Source organism: Chelonoidis abingdonii, chromosome 3 (genome assembly GCF_003597395.2).
Source record: "Chelonoidis abingdonii isolate Lonesome George chromosome 3, CheloAbing_2.0, whole genome shotgun sequence".
NCBI lineage: Eukaryota > Metazoa > Chordata > Testudines > Testudinidae > Chelonoidis > Chelonoidis abingdonii.
In genome coordinates, this window is record NC_133771.1 from 115,513,048 (window position 1) to 115,526,498 (window position 13,451).

At 41.1% G+C, this 13,451-nt stretch overlaps 1 protein-coding gene across 3 annotated transcripts in view; it reads left to right on the forward strand.

Moving 5' to 3' along the window:
* The window catches only part of ADGB (androglobin), a 236,172-nt gene that overhangs the window by 26,190 nt on the left and 196,531 nt on the right, over nucleotides 1-13,451 (forward strand). For all 3 annotated transcript variants that reach the window (XM_075064028.1, XM_075064027.1, XM_075064029.1), the window contains exons 2-3: nucleotides 6,002-6,161; nucleotides 9,816-9,908. In XM_075064028.1, coding sequence (XP_074920129.1) covers nucleotides 6,002-6,161; nucleotides 9,816-9,908 — 253 coding nt within the window. The remainder of the gene's footprint in view (nucleotides 1-6,001; nucleotides 6,162-9,815; nucleotides 9,909-13,451) is intronic.

Genomic DNA, 13,451 nt, shown 5'->3' on the forward strand with positions numbered 1-13,451 from the left:
ACGACGCAGGAGCCTGCCGGAGCTACCCTGCGCCCGCCACGACGAGGAACTGCAGAGCTACCCGCAGCTGCCGCGATGGGGGCTACCAGAGCTACCCCGTCCTTGCTACGGCCCTGAGGAGCTGTCGGACCAGACCTGGGCCACCCTCTGGAGGATCCTGGACCTACCGCCCAGCCCTGAGTGGGAGGAACCCATGGTGCTGGACGTCCCGGCGGACCAGGTAGGAGCCGAGGGGGAAACAGGAAGTAGCCCGGGGGCAGCTGACTACAGTCAGGCTGCAGAGGGCCCCGAGCCTATGTCAGTGTGTTTCGGTCAGGACTCCCACTGACTGCCACTAGCGGCGACAGCCGCTACTAGGGCCCCGGGCTGGAACACAGAGGAGTGGGCGGGCCTGCGTTCCTCCTGCCACCCGTAGCCGGGTGGCAGAATCCCCCTCGCCCCGGCCTAGAGAGGCCAGTGTGATTGAACTCTGTGTACTGTGTTTGGTGCCCCGCCCGAACCAAGGGCTGGGCCCCCTCTGACTTTGCCTGTGCTCAGTCCTCTCCACAGGGACCGAACGTCCACCGGACAATGGGCTGCGGGTCCAAGGGTCGGGCCCCGTGGAGGACAGAATGCGGCCGGTGTGGCTCCCCTCCTCCACAGGGAGGGTTGAGCCCCGGCAACCCTCGTTACAGAACTCCAGACTTGTTTCTGTGTGTCTAAGACATTAGTCATAAGAATACCCAAATCAAGAGGACTAGTTTATTTAAATGGCATGGGTCTGGTCCCAGAGGTCAGGCTTTGCACTGCTCAGCCAGTTGTCAGGCTCATTTCAATTGTTTTTCCCAGGCCGATATGATATCATAAGGAAAGCGTGAAATCCTTTCTACCACTTACTTGCCATAAAATGGATGACATGAAGAAAGCCTTAACAAATTCAGAAACTAAAGTAGCAAGCTTGCTAGAAAATGTTTGGTTACATAACAGGTTAGTGATGAAGGATTAAAGAGAAAAGCTGAAAACATTAAACAGTTGAGATCTGCAAAGTAAGTAGACACTTTGCAACCCGTGTCATAAAGAATGACAGGGATTTAGGGAAAAGAGTAAAAAAGGTGGCAAGGCATTTGCAGAAACTGACAAATCCTGAGAAACACTAATGAAGAAGAGATGGATCTATTGGAATTTATGGGATTCATGAGGAAGATTTGGTTCCAAGTATGGATAAGGAAAAGGCTCTTGTATACACTGAAGGCTCTAGCAGGATCCCTATGTGAAGCGTTAAGGAGATAGTGTAGGCACCACTAATGTGCTATTAGACCTGTTTGTCCTTTCTGTATGTTACAAGTGGCCAAAAATAAAGGAGACTTATTTTATAGTGTGGAAAAGGTTGTATGTCCATTCTCAAATTTAGCTCGCTAAGCAAAAGCCAAAGAAAGGAAATAAACCAAATAAAAATGTTTGCAAGAGAGGGGCCCTTGCAACCCAGCCATCATTCCCACCAGAACTGTTTGGGAAGTGCAAGGTCTACACCTATCTTTTATGGTGTGAGGGAATGCATATGGAACCACAGTATGGATGAAAAATGACTTGGAAATGACAAAGCAAAACTGAAAAGGAAATAATGAAAATCTGACATCTTCGTGCACATTTTTAAAATTGTGTTACAAAAAGCTGTATGGAAGATCAGATCTCTTAGTAGGTCTCCTTCCTCCTCCCTCTTACCCCCGTAGCTATTGTGTAGAGAGTACTCTCAACTACTGTATTCTTCTCCCTTTTTGAGACACTTGTTAAATTCTTTAGCTAGGTTGCAATAACTCAAGATTTGCTGAAATGTAAGTTAGTATTTTGGTTTTCATTGGTTAGGAAAATATTAATTAAATTCCTTTCTTTCCACCCCAAATAGCGGTGGATGATTTAATAATGTTTAAACATTGAATTATGTGAATTTTTTAATTGTATTTGGGACTGACTCCTGAACATCTTTTTTTTTTTTTTTTATTATTGAATGAATCTTTTTCTTGTCCATAAATACTTAAAAAAAAAACTAAACACATACATTTAGACCAATAAATAAATTAAAAATTGTAAGACAATCAAGTTGTCCTTGAAGTTTTTTTTTTAATTGCCAAATACTTCATTTATATTTAATATATACATCCATAGGGAAACATAAGAACACACAATTTTTATTTATGTATTTATTTGATAATTTGGGTGTATGTGAAAGCACGATGCAGTAGCCTACCCCACCCATGCCATGAAAAGGTTAATATTGGCCCAAGAGGACAATTAAGCTTCCTGCTTGCACCTGGACTAATTAGAAATAAAGCCCAGCTGGGGCAAGACAGAGCTTGTTGGTCCATAAGAAGTTGGGTAAGGCCAGTTGTGGGAGGAGGCTGAATAGAGATATTCTCTCTGGGAAGATGCCTGAAGGAAGTTTGAGAAGGAGAAAGGCCAGATAAGCTTCTCCAGGGGTGGGCTAGAGGCTTAGTTGGAGTCTCCCTGAACTCCTGAGTAAGGGAAGAAGTGGCCAGCCCTGGGATCATGGGGTGGATTAAGGCATAGAAGGGTGGTCAGAAGTGTGCCTGAGATGGAGTGGGTGTCAGATGAGCTGAACTAAGCTGAAGGTTTGGTTTTAATATGTGTAATTTTAGGACTTCAGTAAAATAGTTGGGATGGAGCGCCAGGACAGTCCTATGCCTTCAATAGGCCAAAGGATAGAGGGATGAAACTGAGGCACAGCTGCTGAAATGCCACCTTGAGCTAAAAGGGAGTGTGTTGTGGTGACACCTTGCTATGCAAAGGAGTTGTTCAGGGGTATGTTTGTATGGTAGTGGCACAGCTGTGGTGCTGCAGCTGTGCCTCTGTAGCATAGATGCTTCCTATGCTGACAGAAATGGGTTTTTTTAATTGAGGTAGTGGTTCTCGAACTTATTTGACTAGGCACCCTTTCTGTGTGTGTGTGGTTATTTATTTACTCCTCCCAACCCTGTACATATACCACCACCCAGCTCTGAAGGCAGAGCAGAGAACAGGGGCTGCTGGCCATGTGCTGTCTCTGAAGGCAGGGCTGTGCCAGTAGCAGCACAGAAGTAAGGGTGGCAATGTGAAAAGTGATATTGATGAGTATCACTTTTGCCACCCTTACTTCTGCGCTGCTGCCGCTACCCTGGGCTGAGAGCTGGAACCCCACTGTGTGTGTGTGTGTGTGTGTGTGTGTGTGTGGAGCCTGAGCCTAGGCTCCTTCCCGTGAGGGATTGAAGGGAAGGAGAGCCTAGGTGGTGTGGCTCTGGCTGTCCCCTTTATCCGTGCCTCCTGGATGTGCACAGCCCTTCTGCATAAGCCCCAGCCACCTGGAGCTGACAGCCAGAACTCTTTAAATAATAATAATTAATAAAGGCACACAGCTTGCACCTCCCTTAACACATTCCTGTGCTTCCCTTGAGAGGTCTGCCCCACAGTTTGAGATCAGCTGATGTAGTTAATCCACCTCTTCAAGAGACAGCAGCTAAGTTAACAGAAATATTCTTTTGTCAGCCTAGCTATGTCTACACAGGGGGTTTAGGTTGACTTAGCTATGTAATACAGAATCTGATATCTTTCACAAGCCCGAGCTACGTAACTAGGTCATTGTCGCTTTTAAGTGTAGACCTAGCTTAGATCAATTTTAAAAGGAGTAAAAATAATGATCATCATGAATACTGAAACCTCTAATAGAGCTGGCATTCTGTTCTTCTTCACTGTTGTGCAAATATGCATGTACAGCAAACTCAGTAAAGGAACTGAAAGTGGGGTAGCTCTCTGGTAATTCACTAAAATTCTGCTAAGTATCTGCATGTCTGTGCTTGCACTCTAAGTATTATTAAATATAGAATGGAATATCTTTTGACATTCTGTTAAGATGTGGTAAAGAAAATGATCCTGTTAATGAAAGATCAAATATCTTAGAGGAGATGCCTGAGGCTTTTTATGCTTGATAGAGATAGAAGAGAAAAGTGAAGATTCACCCCAGAAAATACATCTGTCTTCCAGTTTGTGAAGATGGCTTGGGCTATACCTTATAATATACAGAGCAGAATACACATGTAGATTGTACTGAATTTTTATAATTTAACTCCCAGGAAGAGTTGCTAGTAGTGTATGTCAGTGTAGTATTTGATTAAATAGTGAAGGATCATTAGTTTTGACTTCACTTTGTTCTTGCAGCTAATAAGAAGGTAAGAGTAAAGAATTTAACAGTAAAGGATGTCACCTACTAATACTCCAAGAATACCTATTTGTGCAGTCAGTATTTAAGTGATTAGAGTTGGGGCATAATTAATGAGATACTCACTATACTGAAATTCATGCAATAACATGTACCATAGAATTAAAAATATAAAACAAAACTGAATCATGAGGCTATGATCAGATTATCTAAACTGTCACATCTGTAAAACGGTCCCGGAGATGCAATAAATCACAAAAGGAAAAGCTTAAGTGGTTTGTATAGTCACCAGAACCCCAGGAAGAAATTATAGATCTGAAATTCAAAATTTGATTGTTTTATATACTATTATCAATTATTTGCACAGCAATATAAATACACACCCAATATAATATGACCCATTTCAGGATTTGAAAAGTCCACTCATCCACAGCAAGTGGGAAGATTTCCCTTGCAAATATGTGCCCCTGTAATTTTCAGATTCTGCTGAATGTCAGCTTTCATCTTAAAAAAAATCACCACCGCCACACACACACACACACACAAACCACTTAAAGATAATGGTTGTGAGGATAACTTTCCAAGTGTAAACCAAAAGAGTGTTGTCGTCCTGAGTCTACAGACATACAGCTCTAGGTCCTCTGCTACTGCTCATAGGTGATAGAAGGAATATGTTGTAAGGAAGGGGCCGTGTCTTTTTTTCTTGTTAACTCCACATCATCAGAATTAGAAAAATATTGAGAAATTATATATTAAAAACCCCTATGAGCTAGAAGAATTATTTAAATAAGATATACTTTATTTGAAAGCTTCTGGAAGTATAAAAGCCCTTTTCTGAGATTTTGATTCTGCTGGTGTGCAGATCTCAGAGCACTGCTCAGCAAGTGAAGCCCTGTGTGGAGCACCCTGCGTGTTACATGATCTCAAGCCTGCCCATGTGCAGGAGACAAGCCCCCACGGAGATGCAGTGAACTCATCACAGGGGAGCACATGGCTCTAGAACAATGCAGGGAGGCGGATGCTATCTCGGGTCACTTTTCTGTCTGACTGAGGTAGGCTGTCCACACCTCAGACGTGCCTTTTCTTCAGCAAGGTTGTCTGTGTTTGAGGCCATGGTGCTCAATGTTTGAGACCAGGGTACTTGTGGTGCAGCTGCCAGGTTTCAGCAGGTCCCTGCCTGGTCCCAGTCTCATAGGCTGCTCCTATGCTTGCAACAAGTAGATTTAAAGATTTAAAGGAATTTTCAGAGGTCATCTTTAACATGTACCCGTTCACTTCCTGATCACATGTCCATAGGGGAGGAGATGCGATGCCCTGATTCCAGTCATCATCATGTCCCTTTTATTCTGCAAACTCCTGTGGAGCTGCATGTGTATGAACTATTTCTGCTACCTGGCAGCCAGGTGTATCAGGCAAGATTAGGAATCCACACAGCAGGATCACTGTGTTGGGTTCAGCACAGTTAGGGATCCCATCCATACTATAGCTCAACACCTTGTGCCACTGGCAGGCTCCATTTCATACTCCATTTAGTAGTGGCATTACAAATGTACTTTAAAATGGCATGTGCTGAAATGCTGTGCAGGATTACTACCCAGAATTGTATCTAGGAGTTTTAAAGACCTTTTGATACTACTTTTTCTGAATTCAGAAAGGAAAGGTATTGTGATTAGTAGCACTAAACTTTTTAATTAAGTTAAATTAAAACAATCGGATATGAAAATGTATCACCTTGTGAAAATCTTTCTATTGTACACATTTTCTTTCTTCTCTGATGTAATCTTCATTTTAAATTGTCTGTTTGTTGCTTTTCAGGCCAGCTGCTGTGTTACCCAGTGTGGGTGCTGCTAGTGAATCGAAGAAAGGGAAATTTCCCATTTGGCCAGAATGGAATGAAGCAGATATCAATGCAGAAAAGTGGGATGCAGGAAAAGTTGGAAAAGAGAAAGATAAAGCTGGAAAGAGTCCAGTTTTAGTAAGTTGAATATTACACTTTTTTCAGCTTAATTTGTCTACATATATTTAATAGAGTATGCTTTGCTTTAACTTCAGAATAATTTGTTGTGGATAAACATGTTAATTTCTCCAGCATATCTTTTTTTAAATTGTTGCCTAAGTTTAAGTGGGCTTCCCCTAGATCAAGTCCAGTCTTAAGCTAAATGTATTTTGCCTCTTCTCATTCAAATTTTAAAAAGGAAGACATTAATTTTTCTATGTCGTTTTGTGCAACAATTGTCAAACTTAAATAAAGCAGAAATGTTTCAGATCATAATTTAAAACTGCTGCTTCTTATGGGAGCAAACACATTGCTTTTACATTTTCAGACAATCTGTACGGCCCTTTGTAAAAGTATAAACAATACTCAAAAAATACTTACTAATTATGCTTGTGTAAAACACAGAAAAATAGGCTTTACTAGGGGCTCATGATTCCCTGAGTATTGCACAAATCTTAGTCTTAAATAATTGTTAGTGGTCATACTTTGAGTTAATAATTATTTGTTGGTCCCATTCCCCTTACCTAATGGATCAACTAATATATAGTTTCTTTACAGGGATTATAAACACAATTGCTTGAACTATTAGCTTTAAAATAATGCTTTATGGCTTCCAGCACTGCCCCTTTTGTGGATTATAGAATGGGAGGAGGAAGTTCCCCTTCAATACTGTTTACTTATGGGATGACACCAGTTTGGTGACCTAGTTTCCCCCACTTCTCTTCTCTGTGGCAACTACGAATTGCCCTACATCTAAATCAGTCTCTGCAATCCTAGTGCTGTGGGCAGAGAGAGGCAGGATGTGCAAAGGGGACATAGAGCTAATTTGACTCTAGCTCTATTGATCTTGACTAAGCTCTGGTGAATATGCCAGCTGTAGAGCCACATTATGTGGCAATAAGAATGCATGTGCCTTGTACTTCCACATACAAGTGGGTCAGTTTTTGGCTCTGATTTACAAGCCAGTGGTTAATAAAACTGAGAAAAATAGATTTATAATAATAATCTTGGTTGGGAGCATAAGACACTATTGTAATACAAATAATACGTAAAAATAATTATAATTGAAAATCTTTATCCTTTAAGCATCTTTCAGTGTATTTCTTAAAATGTTCAGAGCTTTAGCATCAAGCTGCATTGCTCATTGCTGCTTTCATATACGTGATATGGAAAGAAGGATGTTAAGTTTTCGGTCATTGGTAAAACACACCCCACGCAATAACTTTCTCTCTGAAGTACTTCTGTGACTGCTTGTGAACATTGATTGTCCAGAGGGAGAGGAACATTTCATTTTTCTCTCATTTGATCCCTCACGTAATGTGAGGCCATCCTCCATTTTTGTGAACCAAATCTTTAAGATCCAAATTCTCCCTTTACATTTGCATATTTGTAGATCAGGATAATAGCAGTGATGTTAAATCTGCTAGCTTGCAGCAAGTCTCTCTGGTATATCCAAAAGATTGGAGTCCTCAGTCCATTATTCAAAGCTCCCGTCCCTTTTGTTAGAAATCACAATCCAGAGATGTGGAACAGGAATGAGGCAAGAAGGGGATGTCACAATCTCCAGTTTATATTCCCAGTCCACGTGCATGGAAAAATACTGGCTCAAACAGGGAGTTTGTTTGAACGTGGTCACATGTTCTACATGCCCTGCTGAGTTCATTGGGTCTTCATTGTCCATATGCTCTCTGAGGCTGACTGGAAGAGTTGATTCTCCTTATTGGTCCATCAACACATGGCTGGCTAGTCTTGATGTAAATCTGTCTTGTGGGTGTTACCCAGGAACACAACATGTTTAGTGACAAGCATACAGTAACATTTTATAACTTCATATATACATTTGATATATATATTTCAACAGGATAATAATACTTAGCAGATTATACTTTTTCTAATGATCCCTTACAAGGCATACTTTTTACAAGATTTATCACACTGTGTAACATTGGTGACAATAGTGAAGACGATCTCCTTTTTTATACAGTATCACAACCTGCACATCTACCCACTGATGTAACATTCCAACTACAGGTATTTAAGGTCCTATCCATGTGCCTATCATCAATACCTCTTCTTCCACCAGTGTGAGCAGTCTCAGAATCATTTCCACATCATCCATTGCACAATGAATTTATCCAAACTTCCTATAACCTGTGTTAGTTTATTCTTAGATGGTACTTGTTCATTAGCTGGCCAAAGTTTTAAACTTCAGTGGCTTAGTTTTTAGCTCCTAAATCTGTATCCAGATACCTGATTTAGCAGCCTGATGTTCAGATGCTGAATACTTATAGTTTGGATTGACTGCAGTGAAAGTTGTAGATGCGCAGTCCCAAGTTTAATTCCCTGCCTAAATATGGATTTAGGGGTCTAACTTTAGGCTTCCCAGGTAGAAAACTTTGGGTTTAGTGTTGTTAAAATAATTTTTGTGTTAGCGTAGGATTCACTCAATTAGTTTTAATATGGAGCTTTACAATCTTAAGAATGGGATTATATAATGGGGGTTGTCTGTGACTGCAGGAGACTCAGCTTGATGACCCAGGAGGTCCCTTCCAGTCGCACTTACTCATGGCAGATTTGAAGAAGCAGTTGGCCTTTGAGCAATGAGTTCATAAGACAAAAATATTCTTTATGAATCAGCATTTTAAGTGTTTAAAAATTACTGGGAGAATGGTGCTTTCTGAGGTTGCTCAGACTGCGTGGTCTTTACTCCCAGAATAAGTAGCCCAAACAGAGTTCTTCAGGCAGCCTTCCTGGAAGATGGAAAAGAATAGGGAATCCAAATAATGTGGCTTGGATGGGAGGCGATAAAAGATCTGAAAGTCTTATCTCTCATTTCTTCCTGGAGTCTATGTTCACATTTTACTCTGGCAGTAAAAACAGCACAGGTTGAGTACTCTTCTCCTAGTCATGTCAAGCACCTAATGTGCTTGACTGTGGATTTTGCAGACACAGTCTATTCTGAGAACTCTATTTATTGGTCAGTAACCACCTTTTCTCTTCATTGTGCCATAATGTGTGATTTTTCGTCCCAATGAATAATCATGAATAGGGCTATGATTTTGTCATGGAGGTCACGGAATCTGTGACTTCCAGAGACCTCTGTGACTTGAGCCCCCAGCACCTGTGTCCTCTGGCAGCTGGGAACTGTGGGGGCTCGAGCTCCCAGCTGCAGAGGGAAGCAGGGGTGCCCTGCAGGCAGTTCCCAGCCAGGGTGGAGGCAGGAGTGCCTGGAGCTCCGAGATAGCAGAGAGACCACAAACTCCCAGGCGCTGCAGGCAGTGGTGCTCCTGGGAAGTCCCAGCTGCCGTGGGTGCCCTGGAGCACGGAGCCACCATGAGCGGGTGTTGCAAGCGGTGGGGGTACCCTGCACCTCCAAGCCAGGCTCCCCTCAGTGATGTGGAGAGCCTTCAGCTCCCCATTTTGTCATGCATGTTTTTAGTAAAAGTCACAGATAGGTCATGGGCTTCTGTGAATTTTTCTTTATTGCCAGTGACCTGTCCGTGACTTTTACTAAAAATTTGTGTGACAGCATCTTAGCCTTAATCATGAGCAAAGAAGCATTCTAAATCTTGATGATGCAGTGGAATAGTTAATACAAACTGCTCAATTTTTGTGCATGTATATTTTATATAGCATGTCTTTGAGGACCCCGAAGGGAAGATTGAATTGCCACCTTCCTTAAAAGTGAATTCCTGGAAACGTCCACACGAATTTTTAACTAATAAGGTAAGAAGCACGTATTTTAACTGTACAGAAGAGTAGATACAAGATCTTATAGTGAAGAAGACTTTAGGTTAAAATTGATTTTCCTATTTTTCTGACAAACACATTTCATAGGGCAAAAACTTCAAAAGTTTGTGTATGCTACTTATTTTCAACAACATCTCAAAAAAAGTATGGGTCATACATAGTCTTCCACCTTATTCCCTGAGTTGCCCCAATGAAACCAATTGCATTGTCTTTTTATATACATTGCTTGTTCTGCATGAGAAAACTAAACTGAAAAGTAATTGATGACTGCAGTGTTAGTAGCAGCCACAATTGTTATAACAGCAGAGTGGCAGAATTCAAACTTGCCACAACTAGGCTAATGAATTGCAAATGCTTGGCACATCCTTGCAAGGGAAGAGACAACTATTACTCTGGAAGAGATATATGCTACCTTTCCTCAATTAAATAAAACAAGAAATTTACAATGAAGGAACTGCAAGCCTCTCTCTACAAATGCACTCTTTTCTAGACTTGTCAGCTGCAGACATTCTGGAGAAAGGTACCTCAAAGTCTGCATGAAGTGCCTCCATCAGACAATAAACAGAGAATGGTTTATGAGACAGATGAAACATGTTAGAACTTAATCATAGGACTGGAAGGGACCTTGAGAGGTCATCTAGTCCAGTCGCCTGCACTCATGGCAGGACTAAGTATTATCTAGACCATTCCTGATAAGAGTTTGTCTAACCTGCTCTTAAAAGTCTACAATGATGGAGATTCCACAACCTCCCTAGGCAGTTTATTCCAGTGCTTGCTTAACCACCCTGACCGTTAGGAAGTTTTTCCTAATGTCCAACCTAAACCTCCCTTGCTGCAATTTAAGCCCATTGCTTATTGTCCTATCCTCAGAGGTTAAGAAGAACAATTCTTCTTTCTCCTCCTTGTAACAACCTTTTATGTACTTGAAAATGATTATTGTGTCCCCCCTGTCTTCTCTTCTCCAGACTAAATAAACCCAGTCTTCCCTCAGAGGTCATGTTTTCTAGACCTTTAATCATTTGTGTTAATCTTCTCTGGATTTTCTCCAGTTTGTCCACATCTTTCCTGAAATGTGGTGCACAGAACTGCACTCAAAACTCCAGTTGAGGCTTAATCAGCACGGAGTAGAGTAAAAAATTACTTCTCATCCCTTGCTTACAACACTCTTGCTAATACATCCCAGAATGATGTTTGCTTTTTTTGCAATAGTGTTACACCGTTGACTCATATTTAGCTTGTGGTCCACTATGACCCTCAGATCCCTTTCCATGGTACTCCTTCGTAGGCAGTCATTTCCCATTTTGTGTTTGTGCAAATGTTTGTTCTTCCTAAATGGAGTACTTTGCATTTGTCCTTATTGAATTTCATCCTCTTTACTTCAGACCATTTCTCCAGTTTGTCCAGATCATTTGGAATTTTAATCCTATCCTTCAAAGCACTTGCAACCCCTTCCAGCTTGGTAAACTTGATAAGTGTACTCTGTATGCCATTATCTAAATCATTGCTGAAGATATTGAACAGAACCGGACCCAGAACTGATTTTTGAGGTACCCCACTTATGTCCTTCCAGCATGACTGTGAAGCACTGATAAGTACTCTCTGGGAATGGTTTTCCAAACAGTTATGCACCTGCCTTATAGTAGCTCCCTTCCTGATGGTTGTTTTGGTTGTCCTCCAGGTTTCAGCTCCATACAGTAGGACTGATTTCAAAATGGGCTATACCTGGGCTAGAGCGAATGGCCCAGGATAGAGGACTCTGGAGATCTGTGGTTGGCGGCCCATACCCCGATTGGGGTGACGGGCGTGAGTGAGTGAGTGAGTTATAGTAGCTCCATCTAGGTATTTCCCTCATTTATGTATGAGAAGGTCATTCGAGACCATATCAAAAGCTTTACTAAAGTTAAGATATAGCACATCTTCTGCACCCCCCCGCCCCCATTGACAAGGTTTGTTACCCTTTCAAAGAAGGCTGTCAGGTTGGTTTGACATGATTTGTTCTTGACAAATCCACGCTGACTGTTACTTATCACCTTATTATATTGTAGATGTTTGCAAATTGATTGCTTAATTTGCTCCATTATCTTTCCGGATACAGAAGTTAATCTGACTGGTCGATAATTCCCTGGGTTGTCCTTATTTCCCTTTTTATAGATTGGCACTATATTTTCCCTTTTCCAGTCTTCTGGAATCTCTCCTGTATTCCATGACTTCCTGTATTGTATGTTGCCACCAGGATAGTAATGTTCACATGCTACCAGACAACAGAAAGATGTTGTTTTTTTATTTAGCAAGTCTTAGGGAACCCAAGTCAGAGTATCGCACCCATGTGATCATAACAAAAATTGAAAGTTACATTTGAGGAAAAATGCAGCCTGTCAGTCTAGCAAATTCTCAGGACAAAGAATTGTCTCAGGACAACTGGTACACAGGGGCAAAGTTACGAAGAGAAGAACCTCCCTGTTTCAGGTGCTGTTCAGCCGTGTCACCAGTGAGCAGAAGGGGTTAACTGTATAAATAGAACTACTTGCCTGCTGTTGTAAATTCACAAAACTCCAGTTTTTTTCCTACAGGTCTCCGTATGTTAAACTTGCAGGGAGATATGCCTTCTTGATTCTCCGCAGAGACAAAAAGTGTATTTTTTCTCTCTTTTAAGAATGCCAAAAGGTTTTGGGAAAGTATCATCGGGTCCAGAGGGCCTGATCCTGATTCTCCCACATGTGCTGTTCAGACTGTGGTTTTACTTGAGCAGAACATTGAAGTAGAAATCTGCCATGCAGATATGAAGATTATGAATGTACCCATGATATATTATCATCCTTGGTCTCCCACTTCAGACATCCCACTTCTTTGAACTGCCTACATAACATGTCTGTATCTTTGACAGTATTTGGCTGGTTAATATCCAGTAATGTTTTTTATCTGTGCACAACTTTATTTAATTTTCAGCTGCATTTAAATAGAAAACAAAACAAGAAATGAATAATCTGCTTGCCATGTCACAGGTGAAGTGCTCTTCAACTCTGAAAATCTGTTGCTGCTGTTTAAATTTAAAACTATCCTATTCTCTTTTTATTCCATTTGAAATCTGAAGGTTCTTAAAGCACTTTGCCTGCCTCTCTAGCTTTTCAGTCTTGTCAGTTTTACTTGTGTCAGCTTGTCAGTTTCATTTTTTATTAAATATGCAGTAAGTGTGTTTCAAGTTTAAATTTTTAATGGGAGGGTGGGGGTGGAAATTCACAAGAGCAAAAGATTGCATGATAAATGCTGCCAAAATACATAAAGTGAGTTGTGATAGCTAAAGGACTGGGGCAAAGGATATGGCAGCCAGAAATAGATAAACCTATATGTATATAAAATCCTTCAACTATAACATCCATCTTCAGAGTCCGATGAATAAAGCATTTAATTTATTTAGTATTTGATCAACTCTTGTTTTGGTTTTAATCTCCTTAATTTAGTGCCAAGTTGCTAAAATTATTATAAACTCTATAGATATTAATAAAATGATCATAAACACCA